Source organism: Megalobrama amblycephala, linkage group LG2, assembly GCF_018812025.1.
Source record: "Megalobrama amblycephala isolate DHTTF-2021 linkage group LG2, ASM1881202v1, whole genome shotgun sequence".
Taxonomy (NCBI): Eukaryota; Metazoa; Chordata; class Actinopteri; order Cypriniformes; family Xenocyprididae; genus Megalobrama; species Megalobrama amblycephala.
The window spans coordinates 478,829-494,067 of NC_063045.1; the positions used below are offsets into that span (position 1 = coordinate 478,829).

Genomic DNA, 15,239 nt, shown 5'->3' on the forward strand with positions numbered 1-15,239 from the left:
TACTCCTGGGGCACGTTTGACAGGTTCACCGACTCCTCCTGCAACACAGAACGAGATACAGAAGAACAAGCAGACAACAAACAAGACGCATGACAGTGCTGACTCCACTCCACCACGGATCCCTGGCCCCACTCGATCCTGGGCTTGTGTTCCATCAGCCAAGGATGCCCCAGGATGATGGGATGATGAACGGATCTGGAGAGGTAAAATGACAGCAGTTCAGTATGATTACCGGAAATTATGATGGTTATGGACTCCGTGGCGTGTGTGATGGTGGGTAGTTTCTGTCCGTTGAGGGCGAAAACAGATATGGCGCGATCCAGAGGGCGAATAGGAATGTTCAATCGTCTTGCCAGATTATTAATTTACTAGTAAACATGTAAAGTTGCATAAAATGGAAATACTCAATAAAGTAGGCTAACTCCTCAGATGTGTAATGGTTGGATTCCACAACTGATAATATAAAACATATATAGGCTAAGACAAGACAACATTTACTGTAGGTGTCATCAAATTTACTGAATTTGAGGAATGTGAGTGTAAGCCAGCAGTGCCCTCTAGTGGCGGCTGGGTTTATTACACTATCATCTCTTCCTTACAGCTGTGAGTTAACAATGCCACGAATTATTAAACCACCTGGCTGTCAGTAAAACACATTAAACTGAGTTACTGCCTTAATAATATATTTTAATAATAAGAATAATATAAAACAAAATTTTGACTTGTTTATATAATTTCATTTAATTTATAAAAATCAGCATAAATCCTTTTTTGGTGCAAATACATTAAAGTAACTTGACATTATCATTGAAGACCAGCAATAATAATTTTTGTTTTGATTACATAATAATGACAATATATACATGTCAAAGTCAGACATGCCCCTTTGCCAGCTGTGATGCTGGTTACTGGTTAAACTTGACCCAGGTTTGTAAAAGATTTTTGGGTCAGTACACCTTAATAGCTTCAACAATTGATTGCCAATTAAGTTTAGAATACAATGAACCAATCAGAACCCAGTTTAGGTCAGATAATGCTGGATATTTTGATGAATCGAAAATGTAATTTTTTTTCTATGTATAAACTGTTTATATAATAAAATATGTTTTCGTAGTTTGTGTTGTCCCTAATCAGTGCAAAATTATCACAAATTAAAAAGGATTCATGCCAATATTGTCCAACCCCACGTTTCTAGAGGGTTTCCAAACTTTTGGAGGGCAGTGTATATATATAAGTATGGATTAAAATAAATTTAATTTATTAATTTAATTTAAATACATTAAATTAGACCTATATATTTAACTGACCTTTGATTTATTTTGCATATAATTCTACAGGTCAGATTCTGTTGCCTTTTTCATTATAAAATGTTTAAAAGTGCAATTTACTGTGTAATGGCATTAATATTAGTTATACCATTTAATATTTACATTTCAATTATAAGCAGTTGTTCTGGTGTCACTGAAATACTGTTATAGTTTTATTAATATTTTGAATAGTTTTATTTGTATATTCTCCATTTTCATTTCAGTTCAAGTTTGAATAATTTTAATAAATATAGTGTTCAAAAAGCACCAATAAAACTGGATCATCTTTATGTTTTTGTCTGTATACACTGTACATGTGTGTGTGTTTAAAGAAAGAATGATCTGTTTATCGTCAGTCTTTGACACGGCGCAACTCAAGCCTGTCCTCACGTGAGCGCTGATGAACATTAATGAAGTTGCCATGAAACAGACACTGCTGTTCCACAGGTTTAATGGTGTCAGCTGCAACCGGATCCACGCGACCCGCTGACGTCACCCTCTGAAACACAGCAGCCGCTCTCTCTCTCTCGACTCGGCAGTACAGCACAGTCCGGCCCCATGTAGCGTCTGTCTGTGTTCGCTCCCAATGGACAAGAGCGTGATCAAATTCAACCACTGTGACAAGGACATCTTTTGTTTTTTCGTCCCGGATCAGTGTCCTGAATGTGGCGTTAGTTTCAGCGGGAAGAGGCTGGAGGAAGCACCGGTCAGCATTCCCAACCCCTTCTCCAACGGACACAAAGTCCCATGCGCTTTTCTCGTGGCGTCGACAGAAGACAATGTGCTCAGGTACGACCATTACAATGATCTGATGGAAGTTCCTGACGCTCTTAATAGAGACGGTCCTCATGTAGAGATTCATTGAGCAGTTTCTTGGACTGACGCTGTGCTTCTTGCAGGGACTTTGATGGCCGCTCTGATCTGCACACAGGAATTACTAACACCAACGGTATGTCATTTTAACATGGAAAAAGTGCCACAGCAGAATATAAACATGTTTATTTGGTAACAGGTGAAATATATTTGATCAGGTAATACATCTACTTTTGCAGTAAATGTTTTTTTAAATATGGTTTTTACAGTAAGGAAGTTTTCCTGCTGTTTTATTTAAAGCACCGTCCGGCCTGAAATTGTCACTATATTTATTTTACTAAAGTGAATTTCTTGTGCCCACACATTTTTAACAGGCAAAATTTACAGAAATTAGTATTTGCCAGTGTGTGTAGCTGTCTTATAATCAGGGTTATTATAGTTAACTAAATTGAAACTAAAACCATAAAAATTGCTACTTGTTAACTGAAATAAAATACATATTTTTAAAATTTCTGCTTCTTGCCAAAGCAACATTTCTCAGTTTAAGTACTAAAATAACTGCACAACCAAAAAGATGATAATTCCGTAAATAACTGCAATTGCATGTTTCAAACAGAGATGGCGACAAAGAGGCAAAACTTACGGACTGCAGCTTTAATGCTTTAAATTGCACTTTTAAACATTTTGCATTTTAAAAAGTGCAGAATTATACAACCCAATCTCATGGGAAAACATAATTTTACTAGGTGGCGATTTTGTATGAATTCGTAAGATGTGAATCGTACAAAAAATGTTCTGTTATTTAAATAACGGTAAGGATGAAGTTCTTCCCCTGAACACACCGTCACTGCTGCGTAAGTAGATCGTACGAATTCATATGAATCGGCTAACAATTCAACAAAATGTAAAGTAGTTGCACTGAGATTATATTGGAATTATACACTGCTCTGCCAAAAAAAACGTCGCTTTTTAAATTTAAACGCGTTAAGGGTCTACGATTGGATCATTATTATGCAGATCCACCTCTTGCATAAAAATAAGACCACATTTATTTCCATAAAGACGTGCATCAATTTTTGGTCACGATCTTGTATTGACAAAGCAAGAGGTGAGCACTGTGTGAAGTCTCCTCCAGAACATCCCAAACACTTTCACTGAATTTAAGGTCTGGACTGAATTCTTCAAGCTTAACTGTTTGATCCCGATGAATCTTGACATTGTGATCCTGGAATATGGTCATGATGTGTCTTCCTACATGGTCGTTTAGGAAATGTTTTCAGCTATGGCTCATGGCTGGGCAGATAAATTCAAATGCTTTTTTGTCATTTAAATGTGTCAAAGCCATTTGTTCTGTTTGTGATAAGGAATAGTCTACAACTACACAAAGGCCGGTGTTCAGCGAGAGCATCAGGGGTGGGAGCGCTGCATCTGTGTCCCGCTGGTCCAGCCCGACATGTTCAGTCTGATGAGCCAGTGGGATCAGTATCTGGAGAAGTTCTCCTCCGCTCAGATGTGGGATCCTCTGTGGCAAAGGTGAATGCAAACATGTGCACAGAAAACTGTAACTCCTTTGATATTTTGCATCCAGTGCAATGAGTTTCAGACATCTTTATGTGTGCAGAAGGTGTGAATCTGTTTATTTTCCAGCTTTAATGAGGAAACGCACAACTGCTACAGCTACACGCTGACCTTCATCAACTGTGTGCTGGCCACGCAGTCCAAGCGAGCCCTGAGCAAAGACGAGTTCACGCAGTCGTTCGTCCTGCCTCGGATCAAAAGAGCTTCCAAGTACATGATGTTGTGCCGCGAGATTTCCCAGAATCACTTCTACATCGTCGACAGCCCGCGGAGAAACTCGCAGGAGAGTCCGAGTGAGGAGGACGAGGACAGCAAGAGCAACTGAGCCTCACCGATTTCCTGTTATTTAATCATTTATATATCTTGTATCAAGGTGAAATTTGATTGAATGATGTCTAAATGTGCCTGTTAATCTGTGCTGTCATGAGCTGAAATGCCACTTTTGTAAAGCTTCTGAAAGTCAGACATGATACTTCAGCTGAACCTGAGACTGAATGTGACTTAAGGCCCGTTCACACCGAGAACAACAACATCATCAGCATCCACACCAATGCACCAGATCGGTCTGTTTATTGTAAGTGCTGCAGATTTGGCATTTGTCGCTTTAAATGCTCGAGCTCTGAATTCTGATTGGCTGTCAATGATTTTTTATTGGTCATCAGCTGTGAATGTGATTCCAACAATGTTGTTACTCTGTGTCATTATCATCTTATTTTAAATTCAGAACGATTTTTAAAACGATAACTTCGTCATTATTGTAGTTGGTGTGAACAGGCCTTTCATGCAGAATTTTAATGTTCTGTTCACATTCATGCAAACATTCAAGCCGCTTTTCCACCGTCAGGCCAAACCGTTCTCATTGCTGTTGAATGCTCGAATCTGATTGGCTGACGAACGTTCTAAGGCGTGCAATTATTTTCAGGGAAATGCATGGCTAAAGTAGTTCCAGGCAGATCTTGACCGCATTACAGTTCTATATCACTTCACCAAATGATTATTTCAAACAGCAAAAGAACCAAAACCCACGACAACGACCTATGGAAGCCCGTTTCCGCCACAAAAAAAAAAGATGAATTGCGACTTTTTATCTCAGAATTCTGACTTTTTAACTCGCAATTACGTGTTTATATCTCACAATTGCGAGTTATAAAGTCAGAATTCTGAGATATAAAGTAGCTATTGCGTGATAAAAAGTCGCAATTGCGTGATATAGTCAGAATTCTGAGATAAAGTCGCAATTGTGTGATAAAAAGTCAGAATTCTGAGATAAAGTCGCAATTGCGCGATAAAAAGTCAGAATTCTGAGATAAAAAGTCAGAATTCTGAGATAAAGTCGCAATTGCGCGATAAAAAGTCAGAATTCTGAGATAAAAAGTAGCTATTGCGTGATAAAAAGTCGCAATTGCGTGATATAGTCAGAATTCTGAGATAAAGTCGCAATTGTGTGATAAAAAGTCAGAATTCTGAGATATAAAGTCGCAATTGCGCGATAAAAAGTCAGAATTCTGAGATAAAAAGTCAGAATTCTGAGATAAAGTCGCAATTGCGCGATAAAAAGTCAGAATTCTGAGATAAAAAGTAGCTATTGCGTGATAAAAAGTCGCAATTGCGTGATATAGTCAGAATTCTGAGATAAAGTCGCAATTGTGTGATAAAAAGTCAGAATTCTGAGATAAAGTCGCAATTGCGCGATAAAAAGTCAGAATTCTGAGATAAAAAGTCAGAATTCTGAGATAAAGTCGCAATTGCGCGATAAAAAGTCAGAATTCTGAGATAAAAAGTCAGAATTCTGAGATATAAAGTAGCTATTGCGTGATAAAAAGTCGCAATTGCGTGATATAGTCAGAATTCTGAGATAAAGTCGCAATTGTGTGATAAAAAGTCAGAATTCTGAGATAAAGTCGCAATTGCGCGATAAAAAGTCAGAATTCTGAGATAAAAAGTCAGAATTCTGAGATAAAGTCGCAATTGCGCGATAAAAAGTCAGAATTCTGAGATAAAAAGTCAGAATTCTGAGATAAAGTCGCAATTGCGCAATAAAAAGTCAGAATTCTGAGATAAAAAGTCAGAATTCTGAGATAAAAAGTCAGAATTCTGAGATATAAAGTCGCAATTGCGTGATAAAAAGTCAGAATTCTGAGATAAAGTCGCAATTGCGTGATAAAAAGTCAGAATTCTGAGATATAAAGTAGCTATTGCGTGATAAAAAGTCGCAATTGCGTGATAAAAAGAAGTCTGAGATAAAAAGTCGCAATTGCGTGATATAGTCAGAATTCTGAGATAGTCGCAATTGTGTGATAAAAAGTCAGAATTCTGAGATAAAAAGTCGCAATTGCGTGATAAAAAGTCAGAATTCTGAGATATAAAGTAGCTATTGCGTGATAAAAAGTCGCAATTGCGTGATAAAAAGAAGTCTGAGATAAAAAGTCGCAATTGTGTGATAAGTCAGAATTCTGAGATAAAAAGTCGCAATTCATCTTTTTTTTTTTTAGTGGCTTTTTTTTTTTTTTTTTTTTAGTGGCGGAAACAGGCTTCCATACTGACCAAGCAATTGAATGTAGTACACAACAATAGGATAAAAACAACAAATTATTTCCAATGTTTTGCCACAAAATTGTTTTATGTACAGAAATCACATCCTCTCAAACACACACACACACACACACACACACACACACACACACACACAGTCGGACACACTCACAGAAACGCGTCTCAGCGCTGCTCTGATGATTTAATCAGTAAAAAAGTTCAGCAACTTAAAAGCTGCATGACATTTCTCACTAGTGAGGTAATAACGGCGCTGTTCTTGAAGCAGATAAACTTACAGTTTCACTATCGGTAGACGCTGCTGCCGAACACTGTTGAGAGACTCAGGTCATTCACACACACTTCATCTCCTTCTCTAATAACTGCATTAGTCTGCTGTCAGTGACTCAAGCCTCCGTCACTAACTTTAAAATGACTTTTTGGAATTAGCAACGGAGGCTTGGGATTAGATGCGTAAGGAATCAGTCCCGTGTTTTAAGAACAAAAACCTGACAAATGTCTTGAGGTGTGGTGACCGTAGTATAAGCAGAATAATTAACTCTGGGCCGTTGAATTATTAGAAAACAATGCACATCCGAGGTGTAATGGCCACAACAAGATTATTATTGTAATAATTCAATGCACTTTTGTCAGTTATTCCTTACTTAACTGCTCCTTACCGTGGAAAAGCGGCTTTAGTGATAAAACACAACAGACTACACTGGTCTTCTCTCAATATATTTATTGTCGAACACTCTTTGATTTTGTGTCTGGTCGTTGTTTAAACAATCTCTGCACATTATAAAAAAAAATAAATAGCAACTTAATATTTTGAAGCAAAATAAACATGCAAGGAATGGAAAAAGCAATGCTGTGTTAAACTTCCTCCTGTTCTGTTCGCTCTCGTGAGGAGACCCATCTGCTCACCAGCACCTCCTGCAACACATGACGGAATATTACAGATCCAGACATGAACAGACACCTGTCGAGACACTCTCTGCTCTCATACCTGTACTGTGAACCGCTTCAGACAGTCCGGCGAGGACAGCATGTCTTCTGTCAGGTTTGATGGAGTGATGACGTAACAAAGCATCAGTTCCTGTACAGAACACACAAGTGTATGTTCAAGCATTACTTCAAGCACACAATTTTCACTTTCCATAAACGAGGCCTATGACTGATTTTTTGGTTTGTTTCAGTAAAGTGTCAATGAAAGAAGGTGCTGAACCTTCATCATCCACCTCAGGAGGAAGTTATTGTCATTTTGGCAACCCTGTTTTCAAAATGGTGTTACCCTGATGTGCGATTTGGTCATTTTCTAGCAATAAATATTACATCTAAACTGAACAGAAAAAACAACAAAAAACAAACAAAAAACATTAAATACAATGCTTTAAAATTTCTCGGAAGAGTTTGGACCAAATGTTTACGGAAGAGGATTAGGGCCAAGCAACAATAAAACCATCTCGAGATTAAAGTCATTATAATGTGAGATTAAACATTAAATTCCAAGAAAAAAAGTCAAAATACAATGTTGAGAATAAAATCTTTAAATTCGGGTTTAAAGTCGTCATGTTTCAAGAAAAAAAACTTGTTAAATTTTGAGAAAAAAGCCAAAATAAAACTTTGAGAATAACGTTGTTATGTTTCGGTGAAAAACTCTTATTGTAGTCAAAATAATCTAATTGTAGTCTAAATAATTGTTAAGAATAAAATCATTACATTTTGAGAAAATTTAATGAGTTTAATCTCGCATTATAACTCGAGATGGTTTTATTTTTTATTATTGTTTAACCTGAATCCTCTTCCGTAAATGTTGGTTTGTAGTTATAGATAAACATAATTAATAATAATTTAAAAAATATATGAGTTTAATGTTAATAAATAATAAATATAATGGTTTAAAATAATACATAAATATATATTTATAATCAAATAAAAAAAATGAATAAAGTCAGTCATGAACTAGAGCGCAGTCAAATGGTTTAACGCACAGCTAGCCGTGGATTATAGCGCTTATACCATGATCATTTACCAGCATCGACAACTTAAAGCTGTTATTGATGTTTGCAGCTCAATATTTGATCGGAAGAGTAAAAATGACTTATTTTTGTTAGTTACAGCTTGTTAGATTAAGCATTCTGCCCGCTTTGTACTTATTTAACTTAGGTGCAAAATTATAATGTAGGGCGGGGCTTGATTTTGTCTGTGGGGAATTGATTAGATGGATCTGGTTTCCTATTGGTGGATCTCACGTGAGTGACAGGTTGCCCCGCCCTCGTCATGTAGGACGTGTCGTACCTTTGAGACGTTACCGGTGGTTCTGCTGAGAGCGGCGAGAGATCTCCAGCTGAAGGGCCGCAGCGTCCGCGCCTCTGAAACACGCGTCTGCTCTCTCCACCACCACCGAGTAGCTGAACACAGAATGAAACTGAGATTATTTCAACGCAGTAAAGTAGTAACTCAAAGCATTTGAAGGCTAATAACACATTAAAGCAGTAAAGTTGACGTGAAAACACACTGCATGAATTGGGTTCTCAATCCAGTTTCATGTTGATGATTTATGATCTGCAAGTCGACGAATTCATGGTTATCATCATTAACAAAGACTGTTTCTGAGAAAGCAGAGTTTTTGTGTGAATTTCGGATGCAGTGATTAACTAGAAAACTATTTTCAACACATGACCAAGAACAAACCTCGCATGATAAAACGGTGGTCCTTTCCGGTAGAGCACTAGAAAAGAGAGAGATAAAGGATCAGCACTAGAACAAATGAGAATCTGAGAGCTGAAAAAGCAACAAACAAGATGCAACTCTATAGTGCTCTAGAAGCGAGAGTCATGTGTCAGCGCTTCCAATGACTGCTGAAGTTCACGGCCAAGACTCCAATGAGACGCGGAGCCAAGGGTCGGAGTGCGAGGACAGCAGTGCTTACTACACCTGAATAATTCACCTGTCCACCTCCAGTGTTACCGACACTACTTGGAAAATCTCTCTCACCCGCTGGAGTTAATTCAGGGTTCGGCCTAAATGTTTTAGAGGGACACGCCATAAACAACAGTGCTTTGAGAACAGATGGGCGATTCCACGCCATTACAAACTAGACAAGAAAACATGATTTAAATAGGATCTAACTGACAACTACTCTTGCATGAACATTAGAGCTTACCTAGATTTGTATATTTTCTTCAGAAAATCTGAGTAGTGCTTTGAGTTTCCATAAAACTTGATGTGGTGTTGCTCTACGGTGGCTAGGATGTGCTGTCATCCCACTTACAGTGTTCAGTCTGTGCACATGCAAAGCTTGATATTCTTTGGCTTCTACTGAAATTATTTTCATTGATGTAGAAAAAGAATAAATGAACTAGGCATATTTTGACTTAAACGTAAGTTATTAACAATAATTAAGTTATTATGGTTACACTTTATTTTAAGCTGTCCTTGTTACAGAGTAATTACACAAATAAGTACACTATATTGCCAAAAGTATTGGGACACTCCTCCAAATCATTGAATTCAGGTGTTCAATCACTTCCATGGCCACAGGTGTATAAATCAAGCACTAGGCATGCAGACTGCTTCTACAAACATTTGTGAAAGAATGGGTCGCTCTCAGGAGCTCAGTGAACTCAAGCGTGGTACCGTGATAGGCTGCCACCTGTGAAATAAGTCCATTCGTGAAATTTCCTCTCTACTACATATTCCACGGTCAGCTGTTAGTGGAATCATAACAAAGTGGAAGCAATTGGGAACAACAGCAACTCAGTCATGAAGTGGTCGGCCACGTAAAATCACAGAGCGAGGTCAGCGCATGCTGAGGCTCACAGTGCGCAGAAGTCGCCAGAGTCAATAGCTACAGACCTCCAAACTTCATGTGGCCTTCAGATTAGCTCAAGAACAGTGTGTAGAGAGCTTCATGGAATGGGTTTCCATTGCCGAGCAGCTGATCCAAGCCTTACATCACCAATGCAATGCAAAGCATGGGATGCAGTGGAGTAAAGCAGCCGTCACTGGACTCTAGAGCAGTGGAGACGTGTTCTCTGGAGTGACCAATCACGCTTCTCTGTCTGGCAATCCGATGGACGAGTCTGGGTTAGGCGGCTCCAGGAGAACGGTACTTGCCTGACTGCATTGTGCCAAGTGTAAAGTGTGGTGGAGGGGGGATTATGGTGTGGGGTTGTTTTGGACCCTTAGCTCCAGTGAAAGGAACTCTTAATGCTTCAGCATACCAAGACATTTTGGACAATTTCATGCTTGGGGGATGGGGATAGCCCCTTCCTGTTCCAACATGACTGCGCTCCAGTGCTCAAAGCAAGGTCCATAAAGACATGGATGAGTGAGTTTGGTGTGGAGGAACTTGACTGGCCTGCACAGAGTCCTGACCTCAACCCGACAGAACACCTTTGGGATGAATTAGAGCGGAGACTGTGAGCCAGGCCTTCTCGCCAACATCACTGCCTGAACTCACAAATGTGCTTCTAGAAGAATGGTCAAAAATTCCCATAAACACACTCCTAAACCTTGTGGAAAGCCTTCCCAGAAGAGTTGAAGCTGTTATAGCTGCAAAGGGTGGCCGACTCCATATTAAACCACATGGATTAAGAATGGGATGTCATTAAAGTCCCAAAACTTTTGCCAATATAGTGTATTAACAACATGTACTTCCCTGCATAATTTACTGGAGTAAGTACACAAGGACACTATAAAATAAAGTTACCAACTTCTTTAACTTTAAAGGGTTAGTTCACCCAAAAATGAAAATAATGTCATTTATTACTCATGTCGTTACCACACCCGTAAGACCTTCATTCATCTTCAGGATACAAATTAAGATATTTTTGATGAAATCCGATGGCTCAGTGAGGCCTGCATAGCCAGCAATGACATTTCCTCTCTCAAGATCCATTAATGTACTAAAAACATATTTAAATCAGTTCATGTGAGTACAGTGGTTCAATATTAATATTATAAAGCCACAAGAATACTTATTGTGTGCCAAAAAAACTAAAGTTTTCAACAATATCTATATTGACAGATTTCAAAACACTGCTATGGAGCTTTACGAATCGAATCAGTGAATCGGAGCGCCAAAGTCACGTGATTTCAGCAGTTTAGCCGTTTGTTAGGAGATCTGAATCACTAATATCGAAACAGAAGACTAATTAAGCTCAGAAGCTTCATAAAGCAGTGTTTTGAAATCGCCCATCACAAGATATTGTTGAAAAGTCGTTATTTGGTTTTTTTGGCACACAAAAATATTCTTTATAATATTAAGGTTGAACCACCAGCTTTATGGATCTTGAGTGTTTCAATGGCTTTGCTCTCAATGCAGGCCTCATTGAGCCATCGGATTTCATCAAAAATATCTTAATTTGTGCTCTGAAGATGATTACAAACTCGTGTAGTGACCAATATTTTCTTGACGGTGTAGTGTTACCTTTTTACTTTGAAATTTGTTACCAACTTCTTTTTCTTTAAAAGTGTAAAGTGTTTGTCACAAAGCGACCCCTGGAGACCCTTTATTCTTTAAGTGTAAAGTATTGCCCTTTTTTCTTTAAAAGTGTAGCAAAAATTTTTGTTAAGTGTAAATCAAGCGTTACGTTTTTTCTTTTAAAGTGTAGTGTTACCCTTGCTGAAACGAACACAAATGCGAATGAAATTTCTTAACTTTAAAAAGTGGAATTGCAACATTTATTATTAAAATAAAAAAATCGGTTTGATGTAGTTCAGGTTTTCAGTTGAGATTTTAGAAATATCCTTACTTAAGTCAGTTCCATATTTAATTCCAGACTTCGGCACCCAGCCTTTACTGCGGAAATAGTGATAGGCCGTGTAGGAGGTGGAGAAGTTTGGCTGCAGTGAACGAAACATCGTCCAAACCTGAGCGACGGACAGAGGTTCCTACAGTAAACAGGACCAGACAGAAGCAATGAAGAAACCACACATTTATACGATGTACACAAACAGACAATTCGGGCCGCACACAGTAACGACAGCAAAAACTCACCCCGCTGTAATAAACTGACAGGCATCCGAGAGCATAAACCAGAAAGAAAGCCTGAAATACAAAGACAAGCATCTTGTTAGGAGACAAATTACTCTGCATCGCTTCTCAATTGATTTGCTTGGTTGCTAACAAGGTTATGTTAGGATGTCTCCTAAATCACACGGGCTTAGGTTCAAACCGACGATAGCCGTCCCAGAAATTACACAGGGGAATGTCAGACAAAGGTAAAGCATACAGTGGGAATGATAAATAATCAATTACAAAATATCACACATTCCTCCCAAACGCTCTTTGCTTAGACTCTAGGGTGTATTTAACCGGAGAATGATGGGATGTGATTACATTAACGAGAAGGAGTGGTAATTTCAGTAAGCTGTTGTTGAGGGAGGTTGAATTAACACTTAACATTCGGAGAATAGAGTAGATAAGATATTCACAGCTTCAGTTCTGTTGTTTGGATTGGCTCTGTGCAGTGAAATCGCTCGACTGCATCCAGCTGTAACAATAAAGCTCCACTAAAATACCATTCACCCTATTTAACACAAACCTGACAGATACAAACCAGGGGCACGAGACCACAGCGACGGAGGGCTGGGAAATAACTGCAGCAATATCCAATATGTTGACAGACAGGATTTCTTGGATGATGCTTCACACGGACAGCTTGACCTTCAGTCACTTACTTCTTCATAACTCAGTTGCAGGTACTCCATCATGGTGAACGGGTTGATTCTGCACACCAACTTCTCCCGCTGGTCCTGACACAGGAAGAGTCCATTACTAGAAGGTTCATTCTTAAAACTAAGACTGGAAGGATATAGTCTTCAAAAAAGTTCTTCTATTAAGCATGCATTTCATTCAGAAACACATGCATGAAGGCATCTTTCTGACTTAGATATTTCCATGACTTTTCAAATCGTTCATAATTACTGGATTATGACTTTTTGTCTCTCAAAGGACACAGAATACGGTTGTCAGTCCTGTATTCGAGTCACGTTCACACACAGTTCAGTTAATTACTGGAGCGGTGACCGCAGTCTGTAATCCAGTGTTTCCCAACCGAGGTGCCTGTGTAAAAAATACTTTAAACATTTAAAAATTGCTAAAATGTGTACAAAAAAAAAAAAGCATTTAATAAATGCCATCAATCTCTGACGTCTCCAATAACAACACATAGGCTAACACACACAAATTCGTAATAAAAATGCATATCACAAGAAAGGTTGGTCTAAATTTTGGCGTGGGATTGTGCATAATGTTCATTCCTGTGTCAACATCCAAAGCACGCACACATAAAGTCGCCTCTCAAACAGCTCACGAGTGACAAATTGATTTCTTTTTTGCGGTCGGGCCAGTGGTTCAAATTTTTACTTGCCCCGCCAAAATTTTCACTTGCCCCACAACAAAAAATTAATATAATAAAAGAAAAGAAAAGAAAAGAAAATGGGCCGATAAAATATGCCTAGTTATTGTTTTTGTTGTTTTTGATACATGTAATCTTAATAAATAGGGTTATGACACCAAAAGCCACTAGATTAACTTACTTAAATTTTAAATATTGTTAGACAAATAAACAGCAACTAATAAAATAGTAACAAATAATCAAATTGAGTAAAAGCAAAAATAAAAACAACAGAACAAACATATAAATGAAACAAATGGTGCTTTTCAAGTTTTTCATGCAGGTTTAAACAGGAGATTTTCAGGTACAGAAATTGTAATCTAGTGTATAGCTAACTATATAACTATAGGTTAAACTTTATTAAAGTTAATCAGTCAAGAGCAGTTACAGATGCATAAATAATGTTTTGAAATGTTGAAAATATAAAACGTTAAATACTGTTATTTGAAATTATTTAAAAAATGAAAAGACACTTTAAATGTGAAATTAAACCCGCCAGTAGGTGGCAGCGAATCACTGTTAATGAGCGAATCACTGAGATTCAACCGATTCATTCAAACGGCTGATTCATTCAGGAAGTGTTGCTCAGAGACGCAAAACCATTCTGTGGACTTTGGAACTATTTTTGTAGGCGAAATAGAGCGAAACAGACGATTTGGTGTCTAAAATGTAAGTCACTTGATATTAAGTTAAACTGTATGCTGTATAAATTAAGTATCATATTTGTAATCATGCTGATATTTGGAGAAAAACAGCACTCTTTGTTTAATATTGGTTAACTATATTAAATGATATAAATATGAGAGATATACAGGGGCATTTTCGCCCCTTATCATGAATTCTGGGTCATTCTAAAGGCATTTTAATAGATTAAATCACGCAGTGAAAGCGTGCACTCTAAATATGCACGCTCATTAGTCTAACCTACTAGACTACGTCACGTAGTGCATGCGTGCACTCAATGGGTGTTTTGTTTGTTTTTTGTGAGGAACATACTGAATAATGTCAGATCGTTAAATCAACAATTACGGTATCATAGACGATATATAACGCACACCCTACAGCACTGGCCTGATCGGACAAGTGACCAATCCGTCTACTGAGCGTCGTTCACCCCGGGCCATCGGCAGTCCTTATTGTCGAGCCCTGCACAATGTCCGTCTTGCCGAGTATTCACATAAACACATACGGTTATGTCCTACGTGAATGTAAACAGTTCAGAAAGAAAACGCAGTATATTGGATCCGTGCATCAGCTCTTAAAGTAACAGCAGCCTAATAAACCAAGGTTATTTTACATTTAATTACTTCAGTTTCTGTAATATTTCTTACCTGATTAGCCCTACTACTGTTAGACCTACCTGAAAAACTTACAGCTATTTATTTCATTTGTATCTTTATTCTATTGTTTTTATTTGTGCTATCGTTATTAATTTGTTCTTATTACTGACTGTTTACTTGTCTTTAAAAAATTCAATTCATAGTTTCAAATCTTGTGCAGTTGCAACCAAATTAGCCCATTGTAAAAACACAAATACACTGAGTGAGCAAACATTCAGATGAGATAGTTGTAATGGTAATTGAGCAATGTTTATATATGAATT

At 37.9% G+C, this 15,239-nt stretch overlaps 2 protein-coding genes across 2 annotated transcripts; one reads left to right on the forward strand and one right to left on the reverse strand.

Annotated features, from left to right (window-relative positions):
* The first annotated feature begins 1,893 nt into the window (after positions 1–1,893).
* On the forward strand, positions 1,894–4,751 carry LOC125262781 (MKRN2 opposite strand protein-like). The gene is made up of 4 exons (XM_048181664.1): positions 1,894–2,096; positions 2,207–2,256; positions 3,485–3,653; positions 3,768–4,751. Exons 1-4 carry the CDS (start codon positions 1,894–1,896, stop codon positions 4,021–4,023), a joined length of 678 nt encoding a protein of 225 aa, XP_048037621.1. The 3' UTR covers positions 4,024–4,751.
* Positions 4,752–6,954: 2,203 nt separating this feature from the next.
* On the reverse strand, positions 6,955–13,139 carry LOC125263003 (tRNA-splicing endonuclease subunit Sen2-like). Its single transcript, XM_048181837.1, is given in 9 exon segments — positions 6,955–7,163; positions 7,237–7,326; positions 8,529–8,594; positions 8,596–8,641; positions 8,925–8,961; positions 11,990–12,128; positions 12,235–12,285; positions 12,918–13,041; positions 13,126–13,139. Coding segments are annotated over 9 exon segments (627 nt in total). The 3' UTR covers positions 6,955–7,103.
* Positions 13,140–15,239: the final 2,100 nt, after the last annotated feature.

Bases quoted from the DNA above. Each gene is read 5' to 3' on its own strand.
- LOC125262781 (XM_048181664.1), top strand. From the start codon at position 1,894: ATGGACAAGAGCGTGATCAAATTCAACCACTGTGACAAGGACATCTTT. The intron at 2,257-3,484 runs GTATGTCATTTT...GTTTGTGATAAG, and splicing joins AGGAATTACTAACACCAACG to GAATAGTCTACAACTACACA. The intron at 3,654-3,767 runs GTGAATGCAAAC...TTTATTTTCCAG, and splicing joins TGGGATCCTCTGTGGCAAAG to CTTTAATGAGGAAACGCACA.